Genomic DNA, 16,005 nt, shown 5'->3' on the forward strand with positions numbered 1-16,005 from the left:
CTAAGTGCCAAACTACATCCTGGAGGCCACTCGTGGTAGTCCACAGAACTGTCTGCCCACAAGAAGCCAGTGAGAAGATGGAAGATTTCATCAAAGGACCTGTCCCATTGAGTATTGGGCAGAAGTGGGGCAGCCAGGTGGCTGGACACCCACTTTCCAAAAAGGTAACTCCAGCTGACCAGATGGCCCAGCTTCCAGCGAAGGGGCACAAATGTCTTGTCAACATCCTCCTCACAAAGCAGTCCCCAGGAAGCACCGACAAACCAGCCTGCCTAGCTCAGGATGAGGGCTCCGGTCCATAAGGGCTGGGGCTGGGTCAGCAGCTGCTTCAACTCCCAGATGGGGTCATTCTACTGCAGCAGCTGGAAGTCCTCAGGGACCTAGGAGTGCATCCTGGGAGGGTCCCTCCGCCCCACCTGACAGGGTGGGGCTGCTAGGGACCAGCCAGGAAGACCTGCCAGCACCCTCACAGGGTCTGGGTGTGGTGGTACTCCTGGGCAAGCCTGGGGGCTGCCAGGCATCACAACAGACCAGGGGGAGGCTCCCAAGGCAGATGGTGCTAGAGAGGGATGGGGTTGTGGGGTGGCAGCTGACTGCCTGGCAGGGACTGCATAGGCCCCCAAGATCCAGAACAGGCACTCAAGAGCAAGGCCTGCCCTCACTCAGGAGCACAGTGTGACCTGGCCTGCCCACAAGGTCAATACTATCCTGGCAGAGGGCAGGAAGACCAAGCTGTGCAGTGGTACTGGGAAGGCTGTGGCAGTCCCTCAATCCTGCTTGTCCCCTCCTTGCCTCCAGGGGTAGATAAGCTCTCCAAAGAACAGCTTGCGGCACAGGGAGCCCCAAGAGTGTTTGGGGTGGCAACCACAGCTGGGCAAGCGGTAGGTGTGCACCACACGGCTGTAGGGCAGAGGGTTTATCTGGAAGGACAGGGCAGTGGTTAGTGGGTTGTTGGGAATGTTTCACCCATGTCTGCACAGAAAGCACTGGGATGTGGGCACTGTGGCTTGCTGGGCTGACCCCAGGGAGGCAGGTGATCCATATTCCCCTGGAACAGCGAGATGAGGTGGGAGCTATATATTCTCTTGGAGTGCTCCCTGCCAGGGTTCACTTAGCTCCCAAGGGCCTCCTGGGGCAGGTAAAATCACAAAGTCCTTGGCTGCCTCAACATCTAAAAGACACCACATTTAGCAGGAAGGATTCACCCAAGAGGCAGCCTGACACCTGGAAAGTGACCCCAAACTTGCCCTGCTCCCTCCTGCAGGAACCAAGCACCCAGGACTATTTAAGATGAAGGAGTTTTATGGGTGCAGAGTCATAGGGCACACCTGCATGTCCCAAGGCTTTCACAAAGTCAGTTCTGTTCCATCCAGAACTTGAGTCCCATAGGGCCCATGGCAAAAGATGACCCAGGCCAAGTGGGGTTGCCCCCAGCAACCCAGGGTATCTGTGACTCTGGGCAGGGGGCCTTCATAGGCTAAACAGGGCCAGGCATCAGTCATGCAGACCACAGTAAGTGCTCCAGCCCTGCTGGCCATGGTGCCTAAAAGCCTGGGTGGCTTCCTCTATGGAATCTACCCCTTGGCTCCACTGGGTCCTGGCCCCAGCTGTTCCAGAACCAGGCAGAACATGGTAGGAGTCCCAGTCCTGGGTTGAAATGGAGGGTACAGAGAGACTTTACCTGCATCAGGAGGCGAAGAGGCCTGCCTACTTCATGCTCTAGGACACGGAACTTCACACCAGCTGTAAGGAGAACAGGGTGCTTAAGAGTGGGTAGGTCTACCCCATGAAGCACATGGGCCCCGCAGACAGCTTTCATGGACCCTGCTGGGGTGCAGCAGCCACTTGCTGATATGGGTGGAGACTTCTAACAGTGAAGACCCCTTCCCCTGGGCACACCCAGATGGCACCCGGACCTTCTGGGCATATACAGCTTTCCCTCCCCACACCCTGTGGATCTGCCTATTTGGGGCTGGCTCCTAGGCAACGTTGAAACCTCTGAATGTCACTGGCAAGCAGAAGCTGAGGTCTGGCAGGCTAGGAAGAGCAGGATAGGTGCCAGGCGGGTGCAGACTATGCTGCTTTCTTGACAGGACAGGGCATTTGCTGGGTGGTGGCCGCCCTACTAGCCTCTGTCCTCCAACTTTTGTGTGGCTGGCTGATCTGAGGACCCTCAGGAGCCTGGCCTGCAGTTCAGGCTCTCTAGCCTAGATCCTCCCAAGGTGGAAAGTTCTGGAAAAGAACAGGAGTGAAGAGTTCCCAAAGCTAACATGGAGAGGGAGAACACAGCATCCATGGCTTTTCATATGAGGTGAAAAGGACCCTGCTCTGGCCATAAGCCACGGGTGGTGAGGAAGGAGCCAGGCTGCCATAGGGACTTCCTCTGCCCCTGCCTGGTCCTCCAGCCCTGAGGTGAACAAGAGGTCAGGGAAGAGGGTACGTGGGCAAAGGTGCACATGGGTCCCTGGCCTAGGCCATGTGGAGGGAGCAGGAAAAGTGGCTTGCAAAGATGTTCTCAAAAGGGTTTGTAGGTGTCCAGCAGCAGGGGGATGCCCAGCCTCCAAGGAGACAGACCTTGGCTCAAAGCTGACAAATGTGTTTCTATATCCTCCTGCTCTGAGATGGCTGGCAGAGCCACCAGGGCATGCTGGTCACCTTTGACACCACCTGAATGGGTGCCAGATGGTGGCTATCAGGTCATTGTCAGGTCCCCTGCTGTGCTCTAAGCCCCTGAGCCAGATGAGCTGACCCACAACCTCACATCCACCAGGGTCGGCCTTCCCTCAAAGGCATCTCCCCTGAGCCAGTATCAGAACACAATGGGACAGCCACCTGTGGTATGGACTGTGCTGGGTATTGGCTTGACAGTGCAGGGCACTCCTATCACACAGGGTCTGGCCAGCCTGCAGCCCTCATCCCAGTTTGCCTCCAAGGCTGGTGGGTACTATCAGGCATGTGCTCACACAACCACATGGGGCTGGATCTTCCCTGAGCTACAGTCAGACAAGATGTACCTAATGTAGACAGACCCTAGAGCAAGCCACACATATTACAGAAGGGAGGGAGGCATAGAAAGAGCTGCCTCTGGGCCTCAAGTCTCTGTGTACCTGAACTTCAGCCTAAGGGGGGCCTCTCCCTCCACCTCACTGAAGGCAGCTGCTCAGCAATGTCTGGGACCAGGAGGCCCTGTCTGCCCTGCCATACACACCACACATGCTACTGCTTCCAGGAAGGAGATGCAAGTGTGACAGCCAGTGTGGCAGTTGCTTTGACAGGGCCTGCCAGGCGACTGGTGCTCAGCACACAGCACTCACCTGCCAGTCTGTAGGGCCGGCAAAGCCGGAGTCCAAGGGAATACAGAGGCAGGGTGTTGACGAGGTCCACGAGCAGATGGATCAAGCCCTGCACGGTGACCACCAGGAGCCGGAGCTGCAGTAGGGGCAACACTGAGGGCTTCTGAGCCAGGACATGACCAGAGCACGCTGGCCATGCCCCCAAGCAGAGCAACCCAACAGTTCTGGGCTATGGCCAAGGTCCCTGACCCTAAGGCCCAGATACCCAGGAGGCAGGAAGGAAACAGCAGCCCTGCCGTGGGCAGAGCCGGGGACAGAGCAGTCAACCCTCCCACCAGGTCAGAGATGGTGCATCCCATGGCCCACGTGCTGACAAATCATGCCAGAGAGCCTGGGCCAGCAGGGTGCTGCCCACCTCCAGCACACAGCACTGAAGGAGCGCTCCTCCACAGCCCCACCTCTTCTTCCAGCATAAGCCACATGCCTCAGAGAAGGAAGGGTTAGGGACCTTTAACTACTCCAGGACCTAGCACTGCCCAGAGGGTCTAGAACAACCAAGCTAATGTGGCCTATGGGGTGGACAGCCTGACCCATAGCTGCCCGTCTCACAGGCAGAGATGGCAATGACCCCATGTAATGATGTGTTTGGCTCACCAGGGTGAACACCAGGTAGTACAGGGCCGTGGTGGGTAGAAGGAAGACCAGGATGGTGAACAGCAAGGTCCCAATGAACAGCTGTGGGGAGAAGGGGGTGGCACACCTGGCATCACAAGACCCTGGGCAAGGGCAGCCCTTACAGCACTGGCCATATTCTGTTGCCCACCCCTACTGATCTTGCAACTACAGTCCGGATCTTTCAGCCTCCTGAATGCACTCAGGACAGCCTGCTCAGGCAGCTTTCTTAATACCACACAGGGTACACCCAGGAGCCCTGTGGACATGGTGCCTCACGGGGAGACTGGCCAGTGGGATACACAGCTCACGTTAGGAAAGACTGTCCCTGTAGCAGGGCTAGCAAGAGAATGGGACAAGCCAGAGTAGGCTTTGTGTCTGAAGCCTCAGGGCCTAGAGAGACCAGGGAGCTGGGGAGTGGAATCAGGGTCTGTCTCCTAGCTGGGGGAAAACCTGCACTATCTGAAGGCACCCCCTCCCCATGGCAACTATGGACAAGAGCAGGCTGCCCCGGTAGAGCCCAAGAAGCTGCACTGGCAGGGCCAGAAGGAATGGAGATGGGGTCAGCCATGTAGGCTAGCTGCAGCCAGGAGCACCTCCCACACAAGCCTTGCTGGTACCTGGTCTAGGTTGTAGGAGCAGGAGTCCACCCGCTGGCGCAGAACATTCCACTTCTTCCCCCGGAAGAGACGCCAGAGAGATGATAGGCCGTAGATCTTTAGGCAGTACAGCCTGCAGGACGCAGGCACTGAGGGCCAGCCAAGCCCACATCACACTACACAGCTCACCCACTGGCCCCAGAGCCTGTTGTTTACCCTGGGCTGGGAGGGCTGCACCCAGGAAGTACATGCCTACCTGGCACCATAGACATAGAAGCAATAGATGTGGAAGGTGAGGAGAGCGATGATGTCCGACAGGATGGATAGGGCAACTGTCAGACCCAGGCAGGCTGAGAGACCCACGTGCCACAGGATGCGCTCGATGAAAGGGGACATGAGGTGGATGTAGCCTGGCAGGACAGGGCCAGCCCTGAGGAGACGCCTGAGGTGGTCCTGGGACCGCCCCCATCCCCAGCTTCTGAGGATGGACCCCTCACGGAACTTCAAGTGCACAGACCATGTCACTGGCCCTGACCCTCAGCTAAGATGGCCTAGCAAAGCAGGCTTCACACGCACGGGAAGCCAGGAAGAGGGGACAAAGGAGGCAGGGCCTACCTGGGCCCCACAGTCCTCCTTAGGTGGGGATCAGGTCCCTGTCCCATGAAGCCCTGCTGGGACTACCCATCCCCCCTGTTAGGCACTCACTGATCCACAGGTGAATGTGGTACAGGAAGAAGCGGCCCAGCACCTGGTCTAGCGCCCGGTTCATCTTAAGTCCAGCTGGAGCACCCATCAGCCACTGCAGCAAATGCTGGAGCTCCTCGGCCACGTGCTGCAGGGACATGGTAGTAGGGGGCATGTTGGGGGCAGGTAGGTAGTTTGGGTCAGTATCTACACCTCCTGAGATTGCCTATAATGGGCTCCTACTGAGGCCAGCTCATTGGGCAGAGCAAAGACAGTCCATGCATCCTTCCTCCTCAGGTTCAGACTACCATCTCCTAATGTAGGTGGGCAATGTTTCCCAGTCTGGCCATGGAACCTCTCTTCACAAATGAGTTCTGGGACTTGGACCTCTCCCAGCAGGCTCTAGTTGCTCCCTGGCCCACTGGGCACATGGTCCTCAGTGAGCACCAATTTCCACATAAGAATATTCCTCTTGGGCTGGGGTTATAGCTCAGTGGCAGAGCGCTTGCCTGGCATGTGTGAGGCACTGGGTTCGATTCTCAGCACCGCATATAAATAAATGAATAAAATAAAGGTTCATCAACATATAAAAAAATAAAATAAAGACTATTCCTCTCCCTCCCATCTCACCACTTTCACCTCAACCCAATGCCTCAACATGTCCAAAGCTGGACAATGGCTCACCTCAAGCCCTGCAGGGAAGCCTGCCAAAGATCCCACCCCACCCACCACCTTCCAACAGAGGCCTGGGGATGACCTCGGCAAAGTGAGAGGGTATCAGGCCCAGCAGGGGCCCAGACAACAGGTGGGATCACTGGAAGCAGGGTCCCCCAGAGGATAGGACAAGGGCAAGAGATAGCGCAGGGACCTTGAAAACAAGCAGGGAAGCTGGGTCCTGGCCACCCAGGGGAGCCAGGGTCCAGGAACAGCATTGTCCACAGGGGTAGGCCCTGAAGGGCCTTCAGCTTTGCAGCCAAAGCAAGGCCACAGGAGCAACACCTCTGCACCCCCATCCACCCACATCAAAGACCCCTCCCAACTCCACGCTAAGATCTCAGTTGTTTCAGAACTGGCAAGAAGAGAAGAACATTCTTTATAAATAGAACTTATTTAATATTTAAGGGATAAGCGCATGGCAGCAAAAAGAAACTTTCATTTTTTAATTAAATATTGATATTTTTGAGCAATTTTGCAAAAGGGAGGTCTAGGACAAACTTGGCCAAGAGGTAGAGTGTGGAAGCAGCCAAGCCCTCCCCCACTTTCCTTCTGTGCTGGCCTCCATGCATCCCCACAGCCCAAGGAGAGCCAAGAGGTGCTTACTCTTGCCCCCAGAGTCCTGGCCTGGCCATAAGCAAGCCCATCCCTGCCGCCTAGACAATGACAGGGCAGAGACTGAGTCTCCAAAGGCCACGGTTGGGCTAAAGGGCAAAAGGAACCACCCTAAGGGAAGACAAGCTCCTAATGGGAGAGAAAGGGCTTCAGCTCCAAGGAAGGGAGACAGACGCGGAAGGCTCCAAGGCATTGTGGAAATACTGTATGCAGGCCAGAGGGAGGAGCCAGAAGGGCTGCCCCTGACCTAAGCATGGTGCACAGACACTGCAGGGGAAGTCAGGGACACAGATGCCAAACTTGTGCCCCTGGGTCTCAGCATGGGAATCACAATCAATGCAGACAGCCTCAGGCACTGAGAAGTTTCCTGATGCTGACCACAGAGGGCACCATCAGCCAGGAGAGCAGAACTGATCCCAAAGAGGAGAATCAACGAAGAGTCACGATACTGGGCCTGACGGGAGGAGGGGCTCCCCTTAAAAGCCTCAACTACAAATGCACATAGGCACCTTCAGGAAGGGAAGGTGGGTACTTGGCAAATGCTGCCCCGCAAGACACAGGTCCCAAAAGACCCCAACAGCACATGCTCAGGGTATTTTTAAGGTGAGGTCAAGAAAACTGCTCCAGGCAACAAAGGGGAGTCAGCTTCCTCCAGGAGAGCCCTCCACCCAGAAACCAGGTTCCACCCTGACCCACTCACGTCAGCCACAGGGACGAGGGCATCAGCCAGTTGTCCAATTCGGTTGCTGCTGTGGAGCCAGGACAGCAATATGAGGCCAAGGGCCACGTCCAGGAGCACAGAGACCAGCATGTTGGCCTTCCTGGAAGAGGGTCAGCCAGGAGTGATGTGAGGCAGCCCAGGGAAGCCTGAGGTCACATGGGGAGGCCTGGCTGAGGGCATCAGTGCAACAGGTCTGGTACAGAATGGGGGTGAGGAAAGGGCTGGGCCCATGGCCGTCCCACCTTGGAAGGAGACCCCAAGCCAGGCCCACACCTCATCAGCTGGGCGGGACTTTGGGCCTTCTGGGTGCTGAAGACAAGGGTTAGATGGTCAAGCCGGTGCCGGAGCTGTTCACAGGTGGAGAGCTTACTCCTGATGAAGGGCAGGGGCCACAGTTTCCACAGCCTGCAGGGAACACAAGAGACCAGGGCTTCTGCCTCTGTTCCTCCAGGTGCTCCTTCCTGCTAATGCCCCTCACCCTGCAGGAACAGAGCAAAAGCCAAGTCAGACTTAGTCTGAGAACCCAGTAGCCTCACTCCAGAACTCAGCAGGGCAAGGAGGTTGCAGAGACCCAAGGGGCCTAGCAAGGAAGCACAAGTCGGGTAGGCAGAACTCCCAGAAGGTGGCCTTCCAATTCATAGAGCCTGCCTTCCTCACAAAGCTCTGTCCTGAAGCACATCTCCACCCATCAACCTACTCCCAAGGTTAAGTCTCAAGATGGCCCCAAGATGGTATCAGGTGACCTTCTGGACACCGGGCCTTGCCCTGCCTGCCAGATGGCTCAGCAAAGGTTGCTGGAGCTGACCGCTCCACAAGGAGCATGGCTTTCTCACAAGGCATACCCACAGGCTTTCACATACTAGAGATGTTTGAGGGCTAAGGTAGAAAAAATTGCCCAATGGCAACTTGGCTTTATACATAGAAGTCTGAGAACCAGAGACTCACGTCCAGGGGCACAGACACCATTACGTCTGCCTCTCTGTAGGCAGGAAAAAACTAAAAGGCTCCTAGAAAGTGCAGAGCTACAACTAATGCATGCCTAAGACCCGGGAAGGAAGGGGAGGCCTGATCTTAGAAGGTTGAAAGGCCTCCTTCCTCTTCAAATGATTGGCTCTGAGTCACTTCCAAGAATGTGCCTCTTCATCCTAAGTGCCAACCAGGCAGAAGGTGACTTCTCACTGGCTGCATGGAGACCCCCACCTGTGCAGTGGTCCCTCCAAGGCTGCAGATGGGTTCTGCATGGCCTAGGTCCCTCAGGACACCCCTGAAGCAGCTAGGCAAGGCACAAAACCATGAGGGGGGAAGGGGGTTTTACTCCTGTAGTGACAGTCATGCTTTCAGTGCTGATAGCCACCAACCATATGTCTGACAGGAGAATCAATATCTAGTGCACACGAGCAGCTCTTAACCTTCCTGGGTCCTCTGAGAACATGATAAAAGCTGAAGACCTTCTCTGACAGAACTGCACCTCCGTTCAACACATACCTCCACCTCACTCATCCCAAAGCTGTCATGAAACCCTCAAACTCACTCTTCACATCAAGATCCCCAGCAGCTCCCACAAGCCAAGTGTGTCCTCCTAGACTGCCAGGGGCTCTCTTCCCAGGCCAGTGCCCAAGCTTACTCAGAGCCCCTGAGTAGGCAGGGAAGGCAAATCCCCACACCTCAGGGAAGGAGACAAATGAGGACGTGTAGTTGCTTCCACAGGGAGATAGCACCAAAGAAACATCTCCTCAGGCTGAAAGGGGCTCCCAGCTCCTAGGCCCTCTGTTCACAACACCCCCTGGCACTCCTGGCACCCTTGCAGGTGCTTTTGGAGATCAGCCAGCACCCAGGGAGTCAGCCTGGGTGACTGAATGCCACCCCATACCCTGGAGGGACTGCCTCTCCTGGAGGAAGCAATTGCAGCACCTGAAGCCCTGCTGGGTGGAGAAGTGGGGGCAGCAGGAAAGCACTGGGCCTGTGTGCCTCAAGAAGTCAGCACCTCAGGAAGGGCAGACCTCATCTGATTTCTCTTTCAGGGATCTGAGCTATCTGCAGCTCATACTCCCGTCTGGTGAGCCCCATGCAATAACCAAGGCTGCTGGAAGAACTGGCTCCACCCCAGGAGTAAGAAACATTAGGAACCACAGCCACCCCTGGGATGTCCCATGAGATGTGCAGGGGAGGGAAGGCAATTTGAAGTCCCAGGGTGAGCTATACACCTAAGGAAGGGCCCACATGAGCCTGGGCCCCTGCACACTTGAGGGGCAACTCTTAATGGCCTGCCCATTTTCCATACCCTCCAAATCCCAGGAGCACCTACCGGCAGCCACTGGCTGCTGAGATCAGTGACAGCAGACAGGCTAGCAGCAGGCAGACTGGCCCTGAGGCCCGCTTTGCCAGCTCCACAAGAACACTGGCCTCCACACCCTCTGACTGCCAGTGGCTCAGCCGCACAGGGCCTTCATCATACTGGTCACTGCAGAACAGCACCTCGCTGCGTGCCACCGTATCAAAGACCACAGCCAGGCCCCCAGTACTAGCCATAGCATCTCCATCCTGGTGATCAGATACGACTGTAGGTGGGTGCAGCTGGGATAGCAGCACCTTGCGCTGGTCATAGAAGATTAGCATGACCTGGTCTTCGTTGGAGACATCAGGGGCAGCAGACACTTGCCGGTGGATGGCCTTGCAGCTCCAGAACTTGCTGCCCCTCTCCCGGCACAGCTGTAGCCAAGGCTCATGGGAGAAGATGGTGCCCAGGCCCTCCAGGAAGTGGCCCAGGCTCTCCTCAGGTTCTTGCTGGCGGTGGCACCAGGTGCCCAGCACGGCCATGCCCACCTGACTGGCCTGCTGCACCTGGGCCAGGAGCTCCTTGACCTGGATGGGGATGAAGGGAAAGTGCACTACAGCCAGCACTATAGCACTGCTCTGCTCCGGGACCCACCGTCCCACCAGCAGGCCACTGTCTGCTGAGGCACAGCATGTTGGGAAGAAGGCCTTGAGCACCATGCCAGGGACCCTGCAAGAGAGGGGAGAGGGCTAACTCAGGGCATGCTACAGGACGTGGCAAACAGTCCTGGCAGACGCTGGGGGAACCCAGTTCTGGGTTTGGTGGAAGAGATTGGTAGGTCTTGGCCACCCATCTCACATGGGCTATGCTCCTGAGGCCAGCCTGAGTGTTGCCCCATGAAGCAGCAGCTGCATGTACAATAGCAAGTCAAGGTGATGTGCATGATAGATATCACCTGAAAGGGGTACCGGAGCTACAGGTAAAGGACTCTGATCATCTGTGTATTTTTTTCTTTTTTGGTGGTGCCTGGGATTGAACCCAGGACCTCACACATGCTAAGCAAGAGATCTACCACCAAGCTGCATGCCTAACTTTTCTTATTTATTTATTTTTAATTTTTTGGTACAGGGGTTGAACCTAGGGGCACTTAACCACGGATCCACATCCCCAGCCCTTTTTATTTAGGGGCAGGGTCTCACTGAGTTGCTTAGGTCCTCTCTAAGTTGCTGAGGCTGGCTTTGAACTTGTAATCCTCCTGCCTCAGCCTCCCACATAGCTGAGATTACAGATGTGTGCCATGGCACCAGGCTAGAGACTTTTTTGAGCAGCATATGGCAAAATGTACAGTCTCAACAAAGTAAAACAAATTACAGGGGCTGAGGTTGTGGCTCAGTGGTAGCGCACTTACCTGGCATGTGTGAGGCACTGGGTTCAATTCTCAGCACCGCGTATAAATAAATAAAAAATATTTTGGGGGCTCAGTGGCAGAGCACTTGCCTAGCATGTGAGGCAGTGGGTTCGATACAAATAAATAAAAAAAATAAAGGTCCATCAACAACTAAAAAAAATACAAATACAATAAACAAAATATTTTTTAAAAATTACAACTTTAACAAACCAGGATTCATATATTAAGTTAACAAGAATAGGGGTTGGGGTTGTGGTACAGTGCTTGCCTAGCATGTGTGAGGCACTGGGTTCAATCCTCAGCACCACATAAATAAATAAAGGTCCATCAACAACTAAAAAAAAAGTTAACAAGAATAAAGAGAGCTGGGGTTGTGGCTCAGTGGTAGAGCACTCACCTAGCACATGTGAGATCCTGGGTTTAATCCTCAGCACCACATATAAATAAATAAAATAAAGGTACTGTATCCATCTACAACCAAAAAATAAATTAAAAAAAAAAAAAGATAAAAATTTAAAACATTGTGCTTCTGGACTGAGGGAAACCAACCATACATACATAGTTAGGCACCCACGCAGTGGCCCAGGAGGTGCCAGAATCTGAAGGAGCCTCCCCTTCACAGCAGGGAGAGCATCCACCAGCCACCACATTTCTGCTGTTCTCACAGGGTTTCTGAATCCACTCTGACTCTCCACCCTACCTGCAATGACCCTGAGCAGTACTCATCTTTCCCTGGGATTCCCAGCAGCTACCTCAGATCAGGGCTCCCAGCAGGGGAGTATTTTCCCAACTTTGGGATGTATTTCTTCAACCATATAGCCATCTAGACATGGGGTGGCAGTTCATGGGCCCTGGAGGTATGGAAGATTACCCTCATGTTCTCTCAGACTGAGAGGACACCAGCCTTCCTGGCCCCTCAATATCTCAATGTGGCCTTGGAGCATTAAGAAAAGCCCCAAGCAGCTGCAAATCCTGAACTCTGCAGGGCCCCAGGCCTTTCCTTCCCAGAGGTGAACTAGTGAGGCTGAAACCTTTTTGCCCTGCAAAGAAGGACAGCTTCCCATTCCTTCACCAGAGTCCTTTCCAACAGGCCTAATGGACAGGACCACCTTGCCCCATATGGTGGTGAGGGCCTGTTAGGCTAGCTGGCAGGATCTGGGTGCCCATGTTTGCCCATCTCGCCTACATAAATGACAGCAGACATCCTGAGCAAAGACCCCCAAGCTGGTGGCCACACTAAGGGAGGGAAACAGACCTTGGACTCAGCATGGGCCTCCAGGTTCAGCGCTCATGAAGCCCTTAGAGACAAGGGGACAGAGTAGGACACACATGTCTGTGAGGGCCTCACACAGACACAATCGGCCAGGGCTTAAGAGACCATGGTGTAATTGCTATCGGCCCTGCAGGTACACCAGACCAGTAGCTGGAGGGTACTTTGATAGCTATGGGTCCTGGTTGAAAAGGGTACCTACAGATCCAGCTGCAGAACTCCCAGATGCCCTTTCCCCACAATATTTAGAGAGGGCGGTCAATCAGCTGATACCACTGGGATAACCCTCATGACCAACAGGGGGCCCCATGGCTGGCATTAAGGGCCAATTTCTTTTCCAGTCACTTCTGCAGGGCCTGACTCCAGGGAACCACTGACACAAGGCACCAGGGGCATTGTGAGAGGGACAGAGAGATTCTGGCTGTGAGGTGCCCAGCATTTGGCTGGTGACTGCCACAGTCGACAACTCAGAAAGGTATAAGTTTTTCCTGTCAGTCAACCCTTCAGGACACATCAGCTGTGAATCATCACGCCTGGTGGGGGACATCTTCCACAGGAACTGAGGGAAATGGTCCATGGCTATTGATGGAAGAGAAACACCTTTGGCCTAACAGTAAACAGATGGTGGGTAGCTGGGTAAGTTGCATGCACACAATCTGTGCGCTTCCTTTGTGTGTAGCATGGTTCATGTACAACGTTTACCTTAAAAACAAAACAAGATAAATAGCTCCTCACGTCTAAGGAAGGAGATTGGAAGGCAGATGTTTATGTTCGGATCCGTGGGGCGCCAGAGAACTCAACAAATGATGGGGCGAATTCTCATCTCTACTCCCACCTCAGCCTCTAGGAGTGACGGCGGCGCAAGCGAGAGCGCTCGCCAGGCTGCGGGGAATCCAGCAGCCAGAAAAAGATGAAAGAGCAGGCGATCGATAGCAGAGAAGGCGCGGGACTGAGAGGCAGGCAGGATTTGGGCAAGGAGAGCATCTTGAAAGCCCTGGTTGAAAGCACGGCCTGAGCCCGGGCGAGCTCCTCTGCCAGGAAGGAGACAGCCCCCAGCCCGAGGCGGGGGCGAAAGAACTGCTCCCGCGGAGCTCCGCCTCCGCATGAACGGGCCAGGGGACGCGGGGGACACCCGCTGGAACCCTCCTTGGGTGAGGCCTCTCCAGGGTGCAGCTCCACCCGCACGGTTTAAACAACGAAACGAAACTCTCCTGCCTTCCGAACAGGTGAACCTCTTCCGCCCGTCCCCGCGGTGAGGAGCCGCGGCCAGGACGCCCCAGGCCCCGTCGGCGCGCCCAGGCGGGTGCAGACAGGGCGGCAGCGGCGTCCCCGCGGCGCGGACGAGGAAACGAGCCCGCGGACCGGAGACGCCCCACGGACCCTCGCTCCCGCCGCCCGGCCGGCGGCTCCCCGGACTCCCCGCAGACACCGGCCTCACCCCTGCTCACCGGCTGCTGCCCCGGGCCGCGCCCCCGGGCGGCGGGGAGGGGACGGGGTTGGGGACCGCGTCGGGCGGGCCCGGGCGGACGACGGCGCTCGCGGCCCCCAGCCCCGCCGCGGCCGCGCCGCGGGACACTAGCCCCATTTCCGTCCGCTCTGCGCGTTGCCGCGCGACGGTCCGGCCCCCAAAGGCGCCCGGGCTGCCCGCTGGCCGCGCCCGAGCGTTCCGCGCGCGCGGCGGTCCTGCCTGAGCGGTATCCTCTTCCGAGGGATCCGGAGGGCCCGGCCCTGGGGGACCCCGACGCCCCTTGGCCCCGCCTTCCCAGGGTGAAGGGACCGCCAGGCCCCGCGTGGAATCCTAAAGGAGCTGTCCGCGGCCCCAGGCCGTACCTCCCACACTACTGTCTGCCTGTGGGCTGCCCCAGACCTCTGCAGGCCTGCTGTGCGAAGCCTGCTGGGTCCAGTTTAGGCCGCAGCCACGGGATTACCAGGAGCGCGCACTCAGGAGTCGCTAGCCCCTCCCGCCACAGGCGCAAAATCTCAGACCAGGGCAGCTTCTAACATTTATTGTGCACCTACTCCGCTTGCTTTCTACATCTGCCCATGTAATCCCCCACCCACAGGGGCCCGGACATATTGAGAAAATCTCAACAGGTGTAACCACAGATGTCAGTGTCCTGGTGATAGATGGAGCGCCACCTCACAGCCTGCAGGGGCCGGGCAAGGCAATGAAGACCCCTCACAGGTTCGCAGACTGCTGGGTAAAACCCCCAAGCACCCACCCCCACACTTGTCCCCTTTCAAGTCTCATTTCCCCAGTTGTAACATAGGAGAAAAGGCCATGGTTTTTCTCCTTTTTTTTAAAGCACCAGAAGTCTGTCCTCAGAGGAAGGCTACTCAGGACCTATGCTACCTAGAACCTCCCAACCTTCCTGCCCCGTGCACTTGGAGCTTTTTGGATGCAATTTGCAGAGAATTGAAGACTCAGTCTTCAAAATGGTTTCACATGGGGGAGTGGAGGAGCGGGCACTGAGACTCCAGACCCAGCCATGTGCTTCCCAGATTACCTCAAAGTTTGCCCCTCTGTTCTGTCTCCTCCTTACCTCTGCTCGACCCAGAAAAGCTGCTGAAAACTCAGTACTGTGGGTGCCTCTGAGGTTGGGGGACACTGAGGGGCCACACCCCTGCCCCAAGCCTCCCAGCCCAGCCACACCCACCCTGCCTGCCTCTGATTAGGATCCTCCCTGGTATGTGCTGGTAGGAAGCCTACCACACCAAGGACCTCCAGCCTCTACTGCCAGCAGAAAGTCCAGGCTTCCTGAGACCTGAGTCAGCAAGCCAGGGTCTGAGTGGACAGGTTATGCTGAGTGCAGGGCCAGGGGCACACTGGATGAAGACACAGAGAGGGCCCAGTTTGGGAGATTTGTAGAGGAAGCTTGAAAGGCAGCTAATCTCTGGCTGTGGATGAGATGCAAGTACTCATCAAAAGGACCAGGTCTGGGAATAATGGGGGCTCAGAGTCATGAAGCATGGCCAGTAGCCCCAGAAGAGCCCACCAGCCTCCCATGGTGCTTCATAGCCTCAGGCTGGCCAGGCATGGTGAGGCCTGCCCTTACCAGTGCCTATCATCAGGCCAACTCCCAAGATACTGGTACACCTTGATGTGGTTGTCCCCCGCATCTCCCACCACAAGGTGGCCCTGGGGTGAACAGGCCACAGCCAAGGGTCGCTGCAGCCCCTCTGACAACAAACAGATAGGCGTCCCAGCCCTGGGAAACAGGGTCACCTGGCGCCTCTGTTCATCAGCCACAATAACACTGCCCTCTGAATCAGAGCACACCCCTGCTGGGCGACCAAAGGTATGCGCCCTCAGAGCCCCCAGGGAGCCCAGGGGCTGGCAGGCACTGCCAAACAGCCACACATCCCCAAACTCCTCGCTCACAACAAGGCCCCCGTCAGGCTCTGGGCTCACCCAGCAAGGGCCCTCCAGACCCAGCACTGAGGCTGGGGCCAAGGGCTCCCAGGTAGGGCCCAATGTGAAGCTGTGCACAGCCCCACGCACATAATCTGTCACCAGGAATCGGCCAAGGGCATCCACAGCCAGCCCTCGAGGGGACAGGAATGTGCCCACCGTCACCCAGTGCCCCTGAGGGTCCCGGGGAGTGTGTTGAAGAGCATGGACAGCCCCATGGATGAGGTCGCTAACCACCACAAGCCCCGAAGCTGTTACAGCCACATCCTCTGGAACAAAGTTCCCAGCCTCCCGCATGCAGCAGGACAGGCGACAAATGGAGCGTCCCTCCAGGTCCAGCAC

The 16,005-nt window shown here is 56.4% G+C and overlaps 1 protein-coding gene across 2 annotated transcripts; it reads right to left on the bottom strand.

Moving 5' to 3' along the window:
- Window positions 1-669: 669 nt before the first annotated feature.
- Pigq (phosphatidylinositol glycan anchor biosynthesis class Q) lies at window positions 670-14,816 on the bottom strand. Of its 2 annotated transcripts, none has more exons than XM_027940606.2 (11): window positions 14,795-14,816; window positions 9,604-10,302; window positions 7,572-7,703; window positions 7,278-7,398; window positions 5,270-5,396; window positions 4,821-4,974; window positions 4,586-4,697; window positions 3,948-4,028; window positions 3,315-3,429; window positions 1,682-1,743; window positions 670-920 (listed from the first exon to the last, which is right to left on the bottom strand). In XM_027940606.2, the coding sequence occupies exons 2-11, from the start codon at window positions 10,290-10,292 to the stop codon at window positions 768-770; spliced, it is 1,746 nt and encodes a 581-aa protein (XP_027796407.1). In that variant the 5' UTR covers window positions 10,293-10,302; window positions 14,795-14,816; the 3' UTR covers window positions 670-767. The 2 variants fall into 2 exon arrangements, with proteins under 2 accessions (XP_027796407.1, XP_027796406.1); XM_027940605.2 differs by lacking the exon at window positions 14,795-14,816 and adding an exon at window positions 13,700-13,825.
- Between the last annotated feature and the right edge of the window lie 1,189 nt (window positions 14,817-16,005).

Source organism: Marmota flaviventris, chromosome 19 (genome assembly GCF_047511675.1).
Source record: "Marmota flaviventris isolate mMarFla1 chromosome 19, mMarFla1.hap1, whole genome shotgun sequence".
NCBI classification, from domain to species: Eukaryota; Metazoa; Chordata; class Mammalia; order Rodentia; family Sciuridae; genus Marmota; species Marmota flaviventris.

Bases quoted from the DNA above. Each gene is read 5' to 3' on its own strand.
- Pigq (XM_027940606.2), bottom strand. From the start codon at position 10,292: ATGGTGCTCAAGGCCTTCTTCCCAACATGCTGTGCCTCAGCAGACAGT. The intron at 5,397-7,277 runs GTGAGTGGGTCA...ATGTCCCTGCAG, and splicing joins CCCTCGTCCCTGTGGCTGAC to CACGTGGCCGAGGAGCTCCA. The intron at 3,430-3,947 runs GTGAGCCAAACA...CCCCTACTGCAG, and splicing joins ACTACCTGGTGTTCACCCTG to CTCCGGCTCCTGGTGGTCAC.